The 19,744-nt window shown below is 40.5% G+C and overlaps 1 protein-coding gene across 2 annotated transcripts; it reads left to right on the top strand.

Annotated features, from left to right (window-relative positions):
• The first annotated feature begins 3,852 nt into the window (after positions 1 to 3,852).
• lck (LCK proto-oncogene, Src family tyrosine kinase) lies at positions 3,853 to 17,256 on the top strand. 2 transcript variants are annotated; one of them, XM_061697328.1, is made up of 13 exons: positions 3,853 to 4,121; positions 5,175 to 5,287; positions 5,571 to 5,631; positions 5,927 to 6,017; positions 7,080 to 7,178; positions 7,314 to 7,417; positions 9,290 to 9,439; positions 9,525 to 9,677; positions 10,910 to 11,089; positions 13,867 to 13,943; positions 14,579 to 14,732; positions 16,649 to 16,780; positions 16,871 to 17,256. In XM_061697328.1, exons 1-13 carry the CDS (start codon positions 4,088 to 4,090, stop codon positions 17,065 to 17,067), a joined length of 1,545 nt encoding a protein of 514 aa, XP_061553312.1. In that variant the 5' UTR covers positions 3,853 to 4,087; the 3' UTR covers positions 17,068 to 17,256. The 2 variants fall into 2 exon arrangements, with proteins under 2 accessions (XP_061553312.1, XP_061553314.1); XM_061697330.1 differs by lacking the exon at positions 3,853 to 4,121 and having other exon boundaries at positions 5,257 to 5,287; positions 5,867 to 6,017.
• The last annotated feature ends 2,488 nt before the right edge of the window (positions 17,257 to 19,744 follow it).

The raw sequence follows: 19,744 nt of genomic DNA, 5'->3' as shown, positions 1-19,744 counted from the left end.
GAGAATAATGTTAGCAAGTGTCAAATGTTGACAATTCTAGAGAAAATGCTTTTTTATTTGTTGTGTTGATAAGACTATGTATTAAGATCTATTAACTTTCTTTACATAATACGGACACAAATATAAGACAGTTCAACGATGTTCTCCAATGTGCTCAAACCTTTTTCTGGAGTTCTTACCTTTTCTCCCACATCTGTGTGCTGGTTTGGGCGGTGGGTTTCTCCTCTCTGCATTCCAAGAACTTGCATATTAGGTTCCCTCAGGCCTCTATATTGATGTGAATGTGAGTGCTAATTGTTGTGTCTATATGCAGGCATGTGCACAATCTTTTTTTTTTTTTTTTTTTTTTGTGGGGGAGCATGTGCGAGAGCAAAAAAAAAAAAAAATTTTAAATGCACCCATTGCCAAAAGTATTCATACAATTAAGAAAAAAAAAAAGTTGTTTATATTTAACTTGTGTATGTATTATAGCTAACAACACGATCAATGCAGTCAATAATCAATAATACAACTGTTAACAAACATCAGGTCTTTGTGATGAGACCAAGATAAATATTTTTTTAAACTTTTTTTTCCACTATTACATAACTTATAACCTGTACAACTCAATTGAAAATAAAAGGGAGGGATGAGGAAGGAAAAAATAAACAACTGAAATAACGTGGTTGCACAAGTGCACACACCCTCTTACATATGGGGGGATGGTTGTGTTCAGAATTTAGTAATCACATTCAAACACACGTTAAATGGGGGACACCACACACCTGCCACCGTTGAAAGTGCCCCTGATTGACCCCAAATAAATTAAGGTGGGAGCATTCCAACAATTCTACAAAGGACTCAAATAAATGCCCCTCAAATATCAAAATACTTTGCGTTGACAGAGAGGCTCATATTTATTTATTGCTTGATTGATGGATGAATTTAAAAAAAACAACAACAACAAAAATGTCTTCACCAAAAAGGCAGGTACTCGAGCACCACTTGGGGAATATGTGTGCATGTGTTTGGCTATATGTGATTGACTGTCATCAGTCTAATGTTTAGCCATTATCCTGAACAGTATAAGCAGTAGAAAATGGATGCATGGATAGAGCTTGGATCCGGAAGAACACAAGAGCCCTGACCGCACCCTCATTTTACTCCCTTGGGATTGGCGAGCATGATTCTCTCATCATCGATATCTGAACGTCTGGATGAATGCCTTCCAAGAGAAGTGGAAGCTGATGGAAAGGGGAGATCAGCTCCTTATTTTTGTCAATTTTCACTTTTCAGGATAACATGACCCTCTTCTTTTGTCCATATTGTGTGTCATCCATCCGTGCTTTTTTAAGTCCTCCTGTTATAAAGGCGCCCTGGAGGATAGAGTACCGTGGATATTGTTGGACACAATTAGTCGAACAAGAAACTAAATATGCACCACGGTGACCTCGTGGTTAGCACACAATTGAGAGGTTCGAATTTCATCTCGGGCTTGGCTGTTTAGCACTTTCGCGTTACTTCTTCCCACGTCCCAAAAACATCCATGTTAGTTTAAATGAAGTCTAAATTGTGAGTGTGAACGTGTGAAAAGTGTGAATGTGAGTATGTACAGTATGCTTGCTTGCTTTTCTATGTGTGCCCTGCGACTGGCTGGCGATCAGTCCAGACCATCTCTCAAATAGCGAGAAGCCATACAGAATATAAAATGGATGGACGAAAGAAAGTAAATACGTCTTTGCAGAGTGTGGCCTCTGTGTGAAAAAGAGCGCTTCAAGGACTGATGACAACGTGGCATTCCTCTGGACACAGATTGCATTAACGTACATCTTTATACCTCCACTGTGAAAATAAATATCATATGGAAAATGAATAGAGGCCACAGCATTGTACCTTGAGGCCTTATTTGTCAGTGAGTGCTTTTATGATAAAGTGCTGCAGACTTACGTTTCTCTTGCCACTGATATGCCTCGTGGATAGTTTCCCTTGACCTTTTCCCCAAATCTTTCCATTGTTATTCTAAGAGCAGAGGCTGACACTGGAGTGAAAATAAAGCACATATCACCGATAAACTTATCAGCATACTTCATTTAATCAAGAGGCACATTGAAACCTGCTCCGCGGTAAGGCTCCTCTAACAGATTTCTAAGCCTCAGCAAGTATCGCACAAATGCGCCAACACCTGCTTTGCGAACGTGGGAGGTGGCCGTCGGAAAACATGACGATAGTATCGCATCTTTGACTGTATAATATGTGAAATTTCAAGTCATATTTAAAAGTCATGTGCTAGAGAAAATGGGAATACCCTTGAAGTAGGATATTCTTTCACACAGTGTGCCAGTTGAGTTGGCCCAGGTTTCTATTTCATATCATACACTCAACAGACACTTCATTAGGCACCCATGCACAATCATCAGATCCAATTCGGGAGCGGGAGCAAAAAGTATGTATTTATAAACAATCATACGATTTATAAATATGTGTAAGGGTTTAAGTATGCATATGTATGTGTGTGTGTGTCTGTGTGTGTGTGCAATGCACATCCGCTCATATTTACAGTACATGTATAAGTGTATTTGTATATATGTAAAGGTTTATGTTGAGCTCAGCCACATGATTATCTACACATGGGTTTAGAGAGGCATGTGTCTTTTCTTTTTTACGGAATATATTATATGAATAGCCTATTATTATATTAACATGACCTAAGTTAAAATATATAGAAAACAAGGTGTAGGAATAGCTAGGTTTTTTTAGTTCTTCCTATCCTTTTTGAACATGTAAACTGTCTTTAACGATGACTCGACTGATGTTCGTCTCTTTTAAAACATTTTCTATTTTACTTCCTATTATAATGTCTTCTGTCACATGTTTATATGCTCAATAAAAAACAATCACACAATCAAAAACATCTGAAGTACACTTGAGCAATGCACCGAACTCCCAAAGAGCTCAGGGTTGCAAAACCTTTTAGCTGTCTCACCATCACTAACATCTGTCTATTCCTTTCTCGTTTTGTGGTGCATCAAACAACATAGAGCAGTCACAGTAGTGGTTCAATTGCCTGACTTCTACGCATGCAGCACAGATTACATGTGTGAACGTGAATGTGAATGATCGTCTGTCTCTATACTGCATGCTCCGTATATATATATATATATATATATATATATATATATATATTTTTTTTTTTATAAACTAGTGTGCACAGTCGCAGTCCTTAAAGCACACACGCATATGCAGGCATGCACGCACGCACACACGACAACACTTCCTGCCGGTCGGTGCATGCTCCTCACCGCAAGAAGAGAGACGTGGCCCACAGCAGATTCAGTGGAACACTACAACCTGTCAAAAACTCATTGTGCTGTTTGTCTTTTTTTACGATACGTAGTTTACATTTAGTACAGATAATCTATTCAATTAAAAAAATAAACCTCTATACTGTACTTCTGCATCATTTGTATTGTTATTGATTTCAATTTCCACAGTGTATGACTGATAATTCATGATGACCTTTAGCTAGCCAGTGAGCAAGGACTGGTGGGACGTTACCAGGAACATTTCTATTGATATATTCCGTATGTACGTATGGCACAAAAAATCTGTTGATTGACTGTGAAATTAACACTGTTGGAAAAAGAATGAAATAAAAAGTACCCAAACCACCACACAGTTATAGTTTTTCTGGTAGGCACGCAACTTAAGTGGTCGGTACCAATTTTTCCCCCGTAATAAAACACCACTGCCTATAACCGTAGTGGCACACTGGCATTACCAGGTTCCTTGGGAAAAGTATGTCCTAACCCCTGTATCATGCCTCCAAACGCTTGCATACTAAGCACCTGTTAAACAACTGCAGAGCAACCCTCACCCTTTCAACGACAGGAAGCTCTCTTGCAGCGTTCCTCTGCTACTTCAAAGTGTGCTTCTTTGTGTGCGCGCGCGTGTATTTGTGTGTGTGTGTGTGTGTGTGTAGACACACATAGGAACAAGGAGACATATCTAACTTGATAGACTAATGATAATGCCGTTACAGTCGGTGGTGAAGCGTAATTGCTAAATATCTTCTTTTACATAAAAGACCTATGGCGGAACCTGAACTCTGATGCGCGTGAAGACACATTTTTCCACACAAATAGGTGAGTATCACACTTGTGATCGTACATATAGAAAAAGTGAGAGGGGCAAAGGTCGAGCATCAAACTACTACTATCTTGCTGAAAATTTTAAATGCACGAGAACGGCATTATGTGTGGTACAGTATATTTTATTTATCAAAACAGGAGTCCAGAGCCAGAAATATCGTTTACTAGTTCTTCAACTTTCATCATACAAATGACAAATCTTATTAAACTATGAATCCTAGAATATTCCTACCTTTTGCACAATTTCCAAAGGTAGTTTTACAGAACTTTCAGCATTTGTATTGTTGTTCCATTCACAGTATTCATTTCAGTTGTACGGAAATAGACAAATCCTTCTTTGGTCCGTAACATAAATCGAATTTAACATCCGTCTGCACATAAAACCTGCATGCAAACAATAACAAGCTGTGTTTATTTGGGAAGACCTTCAGCTGTAGACCATAAGAAGAGGAGCCCCTCAATGGAAAATGTTGACTTTGTTAGCATAAATGGAAAAAAATGCTTTCCACTGAGAGTATAAGAAAAAGATAGTAGGGAGAAAAAAAAGAGTGCTGTGATTTGTTCCTTGGAGTCTTAGTCCATGAAATGTTCCCATGACTTTGAGACTTTGGGGGGGGGGGAGACGAATGCTGCAATGACCCGGTTCTGGTGCAATGGGGGAAAAGTGATCTTGAAAAAGCACGATGAACAGCACAGTACATGCTGTTTCAGTCAATATATGTTACAGTGCAAGTTTCTCGAGCTTGTAATTGAACTGCAATAGTCGCATTATTTGACACGATGGCATTAAAAGTTCATTGAAAGGAAGTCAAGCAGAATCCTGTGATTGGTTAAATACAAAGCTTCAATTTTGTAACACAAAGCATACTGTAGTGGCTAAGACAGTTTTGGGAAATCTCAAACAACATGATATTTGCAGTTTTGCTTCCCAGTCTGGTTGAAATTCAATGTATTAATTTAAGTATACTCATTATTACACCTGTTCAAGAGCAGAGGGCCCCAAAATGATCTGCTCTATTCACTTTCAACGCGATCTTAAATTTGCAGAAAAGATGGGATGTAGCTGCAGTTCTGATTACTCAGATGCTGAATGGATCGAGAATCTGGATGAAATCTGTGAGCACTGTAACTGTCCCATACCTCCACAATCGTGCAAACCAGTAAGTGCACTTGCAAGTTTCATTCAGAGGTACAGCAGGATGTGCATGCGTATAAAACTGTGTTTTATAGCTAATTTCATGGATGATGCAAGATGTATTTACGATTCTAAAGTGTACATTCGATTACAATTAGAGAATACAGCAAAACTGATTCTTAGGGACCTGATTTGCCAGAATTGTGCTCAGTAGTGTAAGTACTGTAAATGTTTATTGTGTTGCTGATGGGGTGCTTAATATTCCATTAATGGTCATAAATGTACCTTTTCTTGTCTTCTGTCACTAGTACATGGCTCAACTAATTCCATATCCATCACATGGTTCACCACCTTCATCTCCTCTACCTGGTAACAACAAACACTGAATTTTGTCTCTCTAAGATTTTCTTTTTTTTAACAAAGTGTAATCATCAGTTGAAAAAAAAAAAAACATTGTTTGTCTGTAGTATTATGGATTAAGATAAATATTTAATTCATGTATGCACAGTTTTGAACTGGCATTGTATATATATATATATATATATATATATATGTGTGTGTGTGTGTGTACTGCCAGGTTCATTCCACTCAAAACTGTTTTCAGACATTCAGGAGCAGCCATTTGTCAAATTTTGTTGAACAATAATGGGCAATGCGCTTGCAGAGAACCTGGCAGTGGCTTGCTACAGCTATGACCCCACCCATGATGGCGACCTGGGCTTTGAAAAGGGAGAAAAACTCAAGATAATTAACAAGTGAGCTCTCAAACATTTCGATCACGGGTCACACTCCATCACAGCAAATGCTGTAGGTTGATGTTGCTGTGCTTTTAACGGTCCCCCTATTATGACCTCTGCCTTTTGTTTGACTAAAATATACTCCAATACAACGCCAAAATAAATCAATATACACTGCAATGTTCATGGAGTGATTTAGTGGTCAGATAGAATTTCATGTTACATGAATAAACTCTTTTTCACATTCCGGTCCTTTTCTTACGTTATCACACGTGTAGCTTGAAGAGAACTAAGTATTTATTTACAAGTTACTTTTCAGACAAATATTTTGCGCAAAATACATGAAAGGATTATTACATATGATGCTTGTTTTAATCAGTGCAACAATATAAGTACACCTGAAATGCATAGTTAGGTAATCAGTCCATATGGATTCATTTTAATAATTTATTATCAATTAAGAATTGGTTATTCTGGCTACAGAGTATAGCCTACTGAAACTTATTATGTGTCACTTTTAGAGTAAATGTGACAATAACGGTTACTAGTTTTGTTTTTTTTTTTTTTTTTTTTTAGGTGTTTACTGCAAAGTACAATGAAACTCATTAGAAAAATAGTCAGCGGAAGAATGCGAGAGTCCGTAGCTGGAGTCCATTGTGTAGTTTGGCATTTCTCCAACTGAATTCTCCTTTACACACATCAGACTTGGACCTATCGAATGTGATGAATTCATTTGTATCTAAAGTTTGGGAATTTCGAGGACACGTCCACATCGGGGTCTGTATGATTAATTCCAGAGGGAAAGAAACTGCGACATATAAAACAGAACTGCAATTGCATACTTGTGAGTTGGTAACGATGCATTACTAAGTCGACTTTTCACTCCACTGTTAAATAATCAAATAAATTAAAAGCAATGAGTAGTTGTATTACAGTTGGGCTGTGATTGGGCTGTGACAAAGAAACACTTTCCTCCATTCACAAAGTGAAATTCCTCGCAAATATATGCTCTGTATTCATTTATCTCAGATTTGCACATATCTTAGCCAATTCATGATATTGTTGTGTTTTGACTGTCAGGGATGATCCAGAGTGGTATTTGGCAGAGTCTCTCACCACAGGACAGAAGGGCTACGTCCCACACAACTTTATTGCAATGACAACAGAGGAGACAGAACCGTACGTCGCACAGGCCATTTATTGATAAAGATGCTGACCCTAAAGCTGTGTCATTCAACCTCAGTGCCAGTCCACCAGACTAAAAGAAGTCAAAGACTGTTTGTTTTGGGATGTGAAGCCTGTCGTGTGTTGCAGGTGGTTCTTTAAGAACATTTCTAGAAACGATTCCATGAGGCTCCTGCTCGCTCCCGGGAACACGAAGGGCTCCTTCTTGATTCGTGAGAGTGAGACAACCCCAGGTGAAAGATGCATGCTATTACTGCACAACAGTAACACATACAGTACTGTACTAGCAGGTTATGTAAAAACCGCAGCGCCAATTTCCACAAATGTTGAGAAGTTGTGGTTGAGCCAAGGTAAAACCCATCCCATTTTAGTGAGGATCTGGGTAAAGGTGTGGATACAGGAATGCATTTTAATCGTTTGAGTCACTCTTGTATGAAATCATCCAAACCCTCAGAATCATAATGGCATCTCATTTAAGTGCGACATACTCCATAACCCAAGAAGTAGCCTGCTAACAAACAGAAACAGAAATACAAATACTCCAAAAAGAGGTCTGCACTTTACTTGTCGTGGAGAGAAATAATAAGTATAAAATAAGTATCTGATTTTGTTGCATTATTTATTCAATGCTGACACATCCATCCATTTTCTCTACCGCTTGTCCTCAAGAGGGTCACAGATGAGCTAGAGCCTATTCCAGCCAGCACACCCCGGACTGGTTGCCAGCCAGTCGCAGGGCACATATATATATACGAACATCCATTCACACCTATGGATATTGTAGAGTCTTAAATTAACCTATAATTAAACTCGTTTTTGGAACGTGGGAGGAAAACCCAAGTAAGCATGGAGAGAACATGCAAAATTCTCACAAGAAGCCCAGTGCTTAGATCTCAGAACTGTCAGACAAACGTGTTAGCCATGCTGCCCTATTTAATATTGACTTTTTTTTTGGCGGGGTTATATTTATTGTTATACTTTTATGTAAATGGTCGTACTACTGTGAGAACACCCACTTTAAGCTTACCAGCCTTTCAGGGGGAAAGCCAGCCCAACTCAATGCCTGTCCCAAGCCAGGTTCAAAAGGGAGTGTTGAAGTCAGGAAGGGTTATATCCACACAAAAAAGAAAAGAAAAACTAAACAAAAAGGGGGTGGGGCTATGCTAGAGCTTCATCCAAAATATCCATCCCCAACAGGGAAAAACATCTGAAAAGGAGAAGAAAATATATTTATTTTATATCAGTTTGCTAGTATGTATGTACTCTGAAATGAATCTTGCACATGTAATTGTGTGTAGTAATGTCTAAAAAGGTATATTGCATATTCAAAGGCTACTTTTCAAATTTTAAACTGTTCAAACTAAAAAAGTGGGTCACAAATGAATGGCCAAGGGAAAACATGGGTCCAGATGTGAGACCAGTGCAGCACCTCTACTCTGGCGGTGAGAGATTTGTGGTCTTGCCACGTTGCGTGATTTGGTTCCTGATCAATGAAAACATTTTGTAGCAGAGAAGTACTTGGGTTGGGGTTCAGACGTTTTAGGTCCGCTATAGACCGAAACATCTACAAACCAAATGATATGAAACTTTTCCTTCCTCAACACTGCTGATGCCATTGTATTAGCACTTAGTAGACAGACATTCTCCAAGGTTGAACTGTTGACAAAGTAACAAAAATGTGTGAATCAAGAAATAAATGAGGCGATATACTGTACGCATAGCAATGGATAGCATATATTGTGAATCCACACAGAATGCAGAAGACCGCCAACGATGCCATGCCCTCTGGGTTTCAAATGCGACTCCAGTAACTAAAAGAGAAATTAAACACCTTGATTTGGACTTTTATCTGATTTTGCAGCATTTAATCGATTCTTGTTCGGAACTTACCACTCCACAAGATGGAAATCGATTGTATAGTTTTTGCACCTGCACTTTTCCGCTTGGTGGAGGTAACAAAAAGTGTAAGCAGGATTTCTTCGTGGAGACCAAATCAAATCTGTAAGAAGAATAAATATTATAAATAATAAAGATAAACTGTTCATTGCCAATAAAATGTTACCCGCATGATTTTGAGGTAAATGTTTGCATCCTATTTGTTTCAGGGTCATTCTCCTTATCAATGAGGGACTTTGACCAAAACACGGGCGATGAAGTGAAGCACTACAGGATCCGTAACTTGGACAATGGTGGTTTCTACATTACGACCAAGATATCTTTTAATTCACTGAAGGAGCTCGTCCAGCATCATACACGTATGTGTATTTAGTACAAAAAAAAACAAAAAGTGCCAAGTGAATTGTTGTGATGCCTTCAACGGATCCACTTTCCATCATCCAGGTGATGCAGATGGTTTGTGCGGTAGGTTGGTGAAGCCATGCCAGTCGAGAACTCCTCAGAAACCATGGTGGCAAGATGAGTGGGAGATCCCCCGGGAGTCCCTGAAACTGGTGAATAAGCTCGGTGCCGGCCAGTTTGGAGACGTCTGGATGGGTGAGAGGAGCAACCACTGTGTTCTTTATCACTGTATGGGGAAGACCACATGTAGTCGTCAGCACTCAGATTTGTCAGGGTGAATTACCCAGTACAGTCTTAACTGTGTGCTACTTTGAGCTCTTTGACCTGGAGAATAATGCAAGAAATTAACCTTGTCATGAAGCATAACTCAAAGTCCATTAATCGACCTTTCCACTGATTTTTTTGCATTTAAGGAATTCTCTATTAACAATAGGAGCATGACCAGACATTGTGCAAGTTAATCCAGTGGCGAAATAGCTTTGCTTAAATTGCTATTACAGTATTTACACAATATGAGTCACGGCCCCTGCATCATTAATTGGAAGACTGTTTCCTCTGTTTGTAAATGTCCTCGTACCAGCTGTGATTAACTATCGCCACTCTGAGTGCGGAAAACATGACCTTCGCTTCAACTTGTTCATATTTCAGCTACTTAGAGTCCAACCAATCGACCTGATTTGTTTTTTTGCCTAGGAAATAACTGAAATAGAAATAATGGATTCCGGATCAAACTTTCTTACATAATAAAATCTTTATCAACTGTTAAGGCAACTATTTGTAAAATTGTAACGTAACAACAATAAAACATTCCGTCCTAACTTCAGTGACAAATGTATCATGCAAAGCTTAAAAGTTTGTTTTTTTTCATGTGTAAAACATGAAAAAAAAAATGTCCGCCTTACCTGTAATAACAAGTAACAACGTATATAGGTTGACACTCGAGTCTTACCGCTTTGAAGGTTTCCACGCATTCCATTCAATTTAAGACTCCTCATTAAGGCGTGTCCTTTTTTTGTGGAAAAAGTATCACAACAAAGACATGAAAAAACAAATTAAAAGTAAGACACCCATATAGAGATTCACTGATGCGCACTGAAAAGAGATCTTGCCGTGTATGAATGTCTGATGATTGATGGTACGATTTTAGTGGTGTATTTGTCTTGAAAATGGTGAAAATGGTGAAATTGAATGGCTTCATCAAGAGGTTCCACGGCTATCTTTTCTTGCATGTGGTTTTTGACCTCCAGCTTTCAAGATAGACATAGTGCTCTTAGAGACATCATTTACTGTGATTGACTGTTGAGCGATTCATCCTTGTCCTCCAAGTCTTCTTTTATACATGACTAAACAGTAGGTTTTATGAATGTACAGTACTAAATCCCCCTGTCGGTTTTTCATTTTCAAGTACAGTAACAACCTCTTTTTAGGTTTATACAATAATGACCGGAAGGTTGCCATCAAGGGTCTGAAGATCGGCACAATGTCGCCGGAAGCCTTCCTGGCAGAAGCCAATGTGATGAAGAACCTTCAGCATCTTCGCCTTGTGCGCCTCTTCGCTGTGGTTAGCCAGGAGCCCATCTATATTGTCACAGAGTTCATGGAAAATGGTATGTACGCTATATGAGTTGACTATTGCATGGAAATTCCAAATGTATCAATGAAAGTACCAAGAACAAAAACCAAACTGAATTTGGCACACGGGTATTTCCAACAAATGACTTGCAAAATCTAACAACATTACAGATTTCTATGACAGATCGAAGTAATTTATTACCCTTGGACACTACATAGACAGTAGAGCAAACGAAAAAAGCAACAGTCAGTGTTGTGTCATCCATGTTCAAGATCAAACATGTCAAGATGGTTTTAAGTCTCTGGATAAGAGATCACATGCTTGAACAAAACCTGGAATGGCCCGAATTTTACACCTTGTTCATGAGTCATATTATATTTTCATGTATTCCAGTAAAGAAAGCTATGAATTTTTGAAGACCTCTTCATCATTAAACCACAAGTGCGCAGATCCTTATTTTAAATGGTGTTGCGGCACAATTCAGTTTGAGTATCTGCAAAGGCAAGCACAGTCAGCCCTCTACTGGGTAGAGGGCTGACCTCTGTCAAGGGAAGATATTTCTAATCCTCATTCTGTGTAGTCTGGGTGGTCACTGATCAAAGGGGAAAATGATTTTTTCTATCTGCGCCCTTTTTTTATACTTGTCAAAATGTAATGGGTCTTCAACCAATCAAGCAAAATAACACCTGTGAGTATTTCCCTCGGCACGGTGGGCGACTGGGTAGAGCGTCAGCCTCACAGTTCTGAGGACCCGGGTTCAATCCCCGGCCCCGCCTGTGTGGAGTTTGCATGTTCTCCCCGTGCCTGCGTGGGTTTTCTCCGGGCACTCCGGTTTCCTCCCACATCCCAAAAACATGCATTAATTGGAGACTCTAAATTGCCTGTAGGCATGACTGTGAGTGCGAATGGTTGTTTATTTCTCTGATGGAGTATTTCCCTACCAGACCATAATCCTCTGCTATGCCGAAGTGGTCTGATTGGCTATTTTCAGTTTATCGTGCAGTCATTTCCCTGCATGTTCATCGGAAACGTGAACTTTCACTGCTTTGCGTGCTCCTGCAGATACTGTAATGTCGCTGGTGTTTACTCACCAATGGGAAGTCCCACAAGGCCTGTCTGAGGGGAGGTGTTAAAGTTGGAGAAGTTGATTCACCGGGTTATTGTTTAGAGACCTTCAGCAATGCCTGGCCCCTCTCCAGAATCAGTGCATCCGCAGATACAAACACATGCCACGGTCACATGCACTCCAATAATGGCACAGCCCAATTGCGGTAGTAAACAAATAACCTCACGACAAAGGCAGTCTGTACAGTATCTTGCCAATGGATCTTCTTTTCCATGCTTTATAACAATTTTACAGATCAATAAGCATGCAAGTAATACAAAGAAGCGGGCAACTGCATAATAGTTAACTTTAATCTCCAAGGGTTTATGATTTATTCTCACAAGATAAAACAATACCAAAATTAGTTGAGGTCTTGTCCCAAACACGACCACAGCCTTACGGCTTAACTGAATGGAGCTCCTTTGTAAAAGTCTTCTATGACTGGCCTGTAAAACCACCAGTAGTGGCTCTACATGAGACTGTCTCTTTGTCTGAAATCCACGTGTAGACAGGAAACAATTGCCGCCTCTGTTGTCAAGAGAAAGGATGGCTCAGAGTTCCCGTCTTCTCAATTTGTCCCTATCGTTACCATGGATAACAACAAAAAAGATGCAAAATAAAAGGCGGGCCCTCAGAGGTTCCTTGGGTGACCTTGACAAAGAGCATACATTTAGCTGTCCGACTTCAAACGTAATCGAAGCGCAGGGCAGTAAAGCCTATTCTTTCCTGGCACAGACATTCCCTTTTTTAAAACTGCTTCCTTTTGGGTAGACTTTCTGGCTGGCCTGCAGAGGCATTGTTCTTTTCTAATCTAAACCCCCAAAAAGTCTCGGGAAGTGCCGGTGACTGTCGACATAGCATCAAAATGACTGATGCTGTACTGTATGTACTTCCTTCCACTGTTATGTTCCCTGATTTGAACTGCTATTCTGGTCCAAGTCCATGTTTTCATTTTAGAATCATGGAGTCTCTGATGAAATTAATACTTTTATGTTTGTTTGTCTTCAACAAATTAAGATGCTTTACATTCCATGATATAAATAGGAAGATAAATAAAAGATCATGTAAATTTCTTCTGCGTCTAAGGGTGTAATAATAGCAATCTAATAAGGTCCTAATTAAGCAGAATAAATTAAAACCTGGTGTGATTTGACGTAAATTAATTCTGTATATATGAACATATTAAATGGGATCGTCGCTGTTAAGTTTCAGTATGGATCTAATGAAACTTTCTTTGATGTTATAGAACAAAAATGGCATGATGGTTCTTCATGTACAATGGCTAAGGCCAGCATGACTTATATATTAAAATCATCATGTCCCGTGGACGGGGAGCACAGTAGAATTGGGGTTACCATGTCAAATTTCAACTCAGGAGCTCCTGTGTGGAATTTGCTTGTTTTCCCCATGCTTTTCTCTGGGTACTGCGGCTTCCTCCCACATTCCAAAAACATACATGTAGGTTAATTGAAGACTGTAAATTGTCCATTGGTGTGAATGAGAGTGCGATGGTTGTTTGTCTGTATGTGCCCTGTGATTGACTGACGACCAGTGCAAGGTGTACTGTGCCTTTCGTCCAAAAGTCAGCTGGGAGAGGCTCCAGCTCACCCAGCTCGCCACTAATGAGGCCAAGCTGGATAGAAAATGAATAGATGGATGTTCTATGGACAATAGAAGTGACTTTATGAAATCTATACTTTTGACAGGTAGCTTGCTGGAATACCTAAAAACAACACAGGGGAGTAATTTGTCTACGAAAACCTTGATAGACATGGCATCCCAGGTAAGACAGCCTTCCATTGTGTTTCTCTCTGTCTCTCGGGGTTATGCTCTTTTATCACACCTCTTGCACTACCTGATTTATTCATTGTTTTCTCTAGCATGACCCTCACAGACAGAAAGTCAACCACTGTGGTGTTGAGGCATAAACTCAACACAACAGAATCGCATTACAGAAGTATGTGTTGATCGTCAACACCAGCGCAGACCCTTTAAAAAATGTTGTTAACACTCAGTTGTTACAAGACAAGATTCATCTAAAAAACGTTTTTTCATTGTTTGATAAAGTTGCGGGCACGGCGGTAGACTGGATAGCACATCTGCCTCACAGTTCTGAGGCCCGGGGTTCAAATCCGGCCTCGCCTGTGTGGAGTTTGCATGTTCTCCCCGTGCCTGCGTGGGTTTTCTCCAGGTACTCCGGTTTCCTCCCACATCCCAAAAAACATGTGTGGTAGGTTAATTGAATACTCTAAATTGCCCGTAGGTGTGAATGTGAGTGCGAATGGTTGGTTGTTTGTATGTGCCCTGCGATTGGCTGGCAACCAGTCCAGGGTGTACCCTGCCTCTCACCCGAAAACGTATTGTATGTATAAAAGCACAGACGCCTCTGACTGAATGATGGTGTGCTGCTCCCTGCAGGTAGCAGACGGTATGGCTTACATTGAGCAGCAGAATTACATCCATAGGGACCTGCGGGCTGCCAACATCCTGGTGTCCCATGAGCTCATCTGTAAAGTAGCAGACTTTGGACTTGCCAGACTCATTGAGGACAGCGAATACACAGCTCGGGAGGGTAACGAGACCAGCTGATTTGGATTTTTTTAAATCTTTTTTAGTCTCCACTTATGTAGATAATCATGTGATACTATAATGTACTATAACTATACACTTTATATGCATAATGCATTGGACACTATTATCCACATTGTACCTCTCATTTTGCCCTCATTGTTCAAATGTGCCTGTAGAATATTTAAGTATTAGCACATTGAGCATACTTAAGTAAACATTTTTAAATGCCCAGTTGGGTTAACAGCTTTAATTCAGTTTAAAGGCTATAGTTCATTATATGTTAAAGTCTTCAGGTAAATCTGTTTTCAAACTGCAAGCAATATTTGAATGTAGCCTCATTTCAGTCGTCGCCCTCGCCCCCGCCAGCTTGCGTCACTGCCCAAAGATATGCCCCCAACTCACGAAACTTGGGACAACTAAATAAAACCAGGAAGAGACCGGTTGGTCGTGCTAGCCTGGCCGCCTCAGATTGCACCTCGGTCGGCCGTGCAAGTGTCGATGGCCCGCTGGAATTGACCTGGAGGAAGGGACTCCTGCGTCCCTCTTGCCTGCGGCCACCTCACAGTGCAACTGGGGGTCGGTTGCGAGCACAAAACATTACACAAAATGTTACCGGTTTAATGTTGTATTGTTTTGGAATGTACAATCAATTAGCGGCACGGTGAACGACTGGTTAGAGCGTCTGCCTCACAGTTCTGAGGACCGGTGTTCAATCCCCGGCCCCGCCTGTGTGGAGTTTGCATGTTCTCCCCGTGCCTGCGTGGGCTTTCTCCGGGCACGCCAGTTTCCTCCCACATCCCCAAAACATGCATGGTAGGTTAATTGACAACTCTAAATTGCCTGTAGGTGTGAATGTGAGTGTGAATGGTTGTTTGTTTGCATGTGCCCTGCGATTGGCTGGCAACCAGTTCAGGGTGTAACCCGCCTCCTGCCCGATGACAGCTGGGATAGGCTCCAGCACACCTGCGACCCTCGTGAGGATAAGCGGTAAAGAAAATGGATGGATGGACAATCAATTATAGATATAAGAGAGGTGATCAACTTACCTGATGACTCGGTGAAAATGGTGACCATATCAGTCCTTTTCCAAGCTAAGCCATGCAGCCATCTGCATATAGGGCACATACCATCATTATAAATCTTTACCCTTGATTTGAAGTAGATGTCCAATTCCTTGTTTTTATCTTTTGTTGCTAATCAGAGAATAAATCGGCCAAGAAACTAGAATAGTCTCTTTCCATTTGCGAGAGGCTGCATGTGTTCCCGCAAGCATGCTTGTGCGCAGTGAGAATGTGCAAATGATTGACAAGACTATTCAGTCACACCTCCTGTCACCACACTCTCTGATTGGTTCTTCTTGTCCCGTGGTGCCAAGTTTTCAAATAATAATTGAAATTAAATTAGAAGCATTAGATGGGGCCAGAGGGGTCACCAAAAGATAATGTTAATAATATTCTACTGTCATGTCATACAGACAGTTTTAATATACCATATATGACAAAAAGTTGTTTTTTTTAAACTGCAACTTTACCTTTAATGTTGTGATACTTGAAGAATTATTGTGCAATAGAACTATTGTGCATACATATTATGCATACAATAGATATTTCATACACTATGTACATGAAGGATTTCAACATATATGAGAGTTTCTACATAACCGAAGTCCAAAAGCATCCAATTGTTGTGCATTCTCATATAGCATGAACATAGCTATCTGGAGTATTTTCAGTGCATTGCATGCATATATCAGATGTACAATAGATGTCTGTCTGTCTGTGTATATATATATATATATATATATATATATATATATATATATATATAATATATATATGTGTGTGTGTATATCTGTGTGTATATATATATATATATATATATATATAATATAATATTCATTTACTTTCATGTTAACAGGAGCAAAGTTTCCCATCAAGTGGACTGCCCCGGAAGCTATAAACTATGGAACATTTTCCATCAAGTCTGATGTGTGGTCCTTTGGGGTCCTCTTAACAGAAATAGTCACATACGGACGCATACCATACCCTGGTGAGCATTCATTTGTTTTTTTTCTTTGTAATATTTACACAAATTCCTTCACGTTAAACACATTGGAAGTTGACTTCTATCAATGTTCAGGTATGTCCAACCCTGAGGTGATCCAGAACCTGGAGCAGGGCTACAGGATGCCAAAGCCAGAAAAGTGTTCGGATGGACTTTATAATATTATGTGTCTCTGCTGGAGGGAGAACCCAGAAACTAGACCCACTTTTGAGTACCTGAGGAGTGTTCTGGAGGACTTCTTTATTGCCACAGAGCGTCAGTACCAGGAGTAGCCTTGAATACTCAGTCACATTCCAAGTGTTAATGCTAGATCTGGTTGTCGGCTGCCTCTTGTAATTCTTCAGCTATATATTTCATCACAGTTGTTAAAGGAATGTTTTACCATTGTTTTCCTAACAATGTGTGTTACATTGATTGTCTTTTTTGTACAATAAATCAATTAATAAATTGAATTGTTTAAATAGGAGCACATGGTGGCCTAGTGGCTAGCACATCTGTAGGTTCCTTATCAATATAGCCTTAGTTTTCTGTGACCCTTCCAGTCTCTGTTGCAACCTGCTGATGACACTCTGAGCTCAGTGACTACTTCCCTCTGAGAACATCCTGTTTGAAGCCTCAATGGCGAGGTACTGTTGATCCATTGTTAAGCATTGTCTTGGTCTCATGGTGTCAAAATGTGAACAGGATGATGAAGAATTTGAATACCAATTCTAACTGAAGCTGGAAATGTAGTGGTTGGTTGATGGGTTAAACACCTGTTGTCAATTGTGCTTCCAGCTCCTTTTAGAGAACAGTAAATTGTGCAAAGGTTTCTGAAACACTGAACAGTTGATCATGCATTCAAAAATTTAGAAAAGGTCAAATTAAGTTCACCTGTAAAGGTTACAGTGCATTTTAGGTTCATTCTGAAACTTCACCAGGAAGTCAAATATTCCTAACTTATTGTGACTTACTAAATACTTTATATACTGTATTTTTATTCATCCATTTTCTATACCACTTATCATTGGGGCCGTAGGTGTGCTGGAGCCTATCCCAGCTGGACTGGACGCTCGCCAATCACGGGGCAGTGTATGTATTTGATATTAACAAAATTGGGGCCTGTCTATTTTTTTAGCAACCCGAAGCAAATACACTAATATTTGACACATCCTGTATTTTTTTAAAGATCGGTTGGAGTGGGTCACTGATGATGTAGTGGTACCTGACTTTGGTGTGGGCAGTGTGGGTTCAGTTCCCACTCAGTGACGGTTTGAGTGCGAGTGGTTGCCCGTGTCTATATGTGCCCTGTGACTGACTGGTGACCAGTTCAGGGTGTAATCTGCCTTTTGCCCTAAATCAGCTGGGATAGGTTCCAGCGCCGCACGACCCTGAACAGGATAAGCGATACTGAGAATGGATGGTTAGGTAGGAAGGGGGTTAAGAGTAAAACATGTGTCAAAAAAAGTGGAGGTTTGCGATGCCCACGAAAACTACTACTAATCATACAGTGGTGCTTGAAATATAAGTGACTCGAGTTTTTTTGAGCCATTGATTTTTTTTTTTTGCTTTGATTTGCGAGAGCAGACTTGAGATACAAGTTTTGTGTGGAGGCAGTGAACTCAACTCAACTATCTTCCCAATAAGCAGCACTGTGGCAAATAGTGAACAATCCTTCAAAAAAGCGGCTTCAACCAGTTTAATGCCACTCTCAGTTGAGGTTTACTGTCAAACTAAACATAAAACAGATAGTTACAGCTAAGCCTTTCCGTCTGCTAGCATAATGCTCATGCTAAATATCTACTGTATGTTGCAGTGTTACAACCCTTTAAGGAACGGATTGAACATAACATTCTTTGTACTGAAAACACTCCAGACAATTATTTTCATGCTCTTTAGCATTGTAAACCTAGACAGCGCTTCTGGTCACTCGTTACACAGAAACATTCCTCAGTTTTGAACTGTAGGATTCCGATTTCTCTTAATCTTTGTCTGCTGGGTGATTTAAAAGGTATAGCTCTTCCAAATAAACATGCTCACTCAACCAATACTTGTAATTCTAGCAATCGCTAAAAAAACAATATTGTTTAACTGGAAAGATAAACAAGCTATCAACATTAACCAATGGCAAAATCTTTTCATAGAGTATATCACACTAGAAAATATCTCTGCCAAACGTAATAAGCAAATGGATAACTTTAAGAAAAACTGGTCACCTTTTATTAAAATGGTGAACCTTGTAGCTTAATTCTGTTTGCCTGAGAAAGAATGTCATACAGAAATGTAATGTAATGTGACCCAATCATATCTTCTTATTTTAGACCCCTGTGCACACCATAGGGTCACTTGCATGTACCTGCCTTGCCTTGGACTTGCCCTCCTTCTGGGCCCTTTTCTGGTCGCTAGGCGATGGTCAGTTTTGGGGTGGGGTTAGCTGAAGGGTGGGGTAGCTTGCCCCCCTCTTCTCTGTGGTCTTCCAGCCGGTCGGGCCGGCCCGGGCCCGCAGGAGGCTAGCCTCTTATTTCACACACTCTCCACATTTTTAGTACTCCCACTGTACATACTTCGCACATTAGGCACATTCACATCTCATCCAGGGTCACCTGGGGGACTGGCACAAGGCATGAAGGGACGGGCGCCGGGCCAGGTGCTGGCACATGTGTGCTGGTTTCCGGTCTGGTTGACTCCCCCAGCCCCCCCTCTTCTCTGCCCTGCACCACATACATTCACACATCCTTTGGGAAGCTGGTGGGCCTGGGTGGGGTGACGGTTACGGGTTATCATTGCCCTCTGACCATCTTGGGGCCCCGCCTTCCTCTCCCCTCTCTTGGCGCCCTCACCTGTCCTTGCTCATGACTGCCGTTGAACATGGGCTCGCTTTCGGCAGGCTATAACTGTTTTTGGGTGGCGGCTGGCTCCTGCATTGGGCCCTGTTGGTGGCTGGGCCCCCATTCTCTCCGGCGGTGGTGG

The sequence above is a fragment of the Phycodurus eques genome, chromosome 14, assembly GCF_024500275.1.
Source record: "Phycodurus eques isolate BA_2022a chromosome 14, UOR_Pequ_1.1, whole genome shotgun sequence".
NCBI lineage: Eukaryota > Metazoa > Chordata > Actinopteri > Syngnathiformes > Syngnathidae > Phycodurus > Phycodurus eques.
Note: the sequence above shows the minus strand (reverse complement) of the source record. Positions and strands in the feature narration are given on the sequence as shown.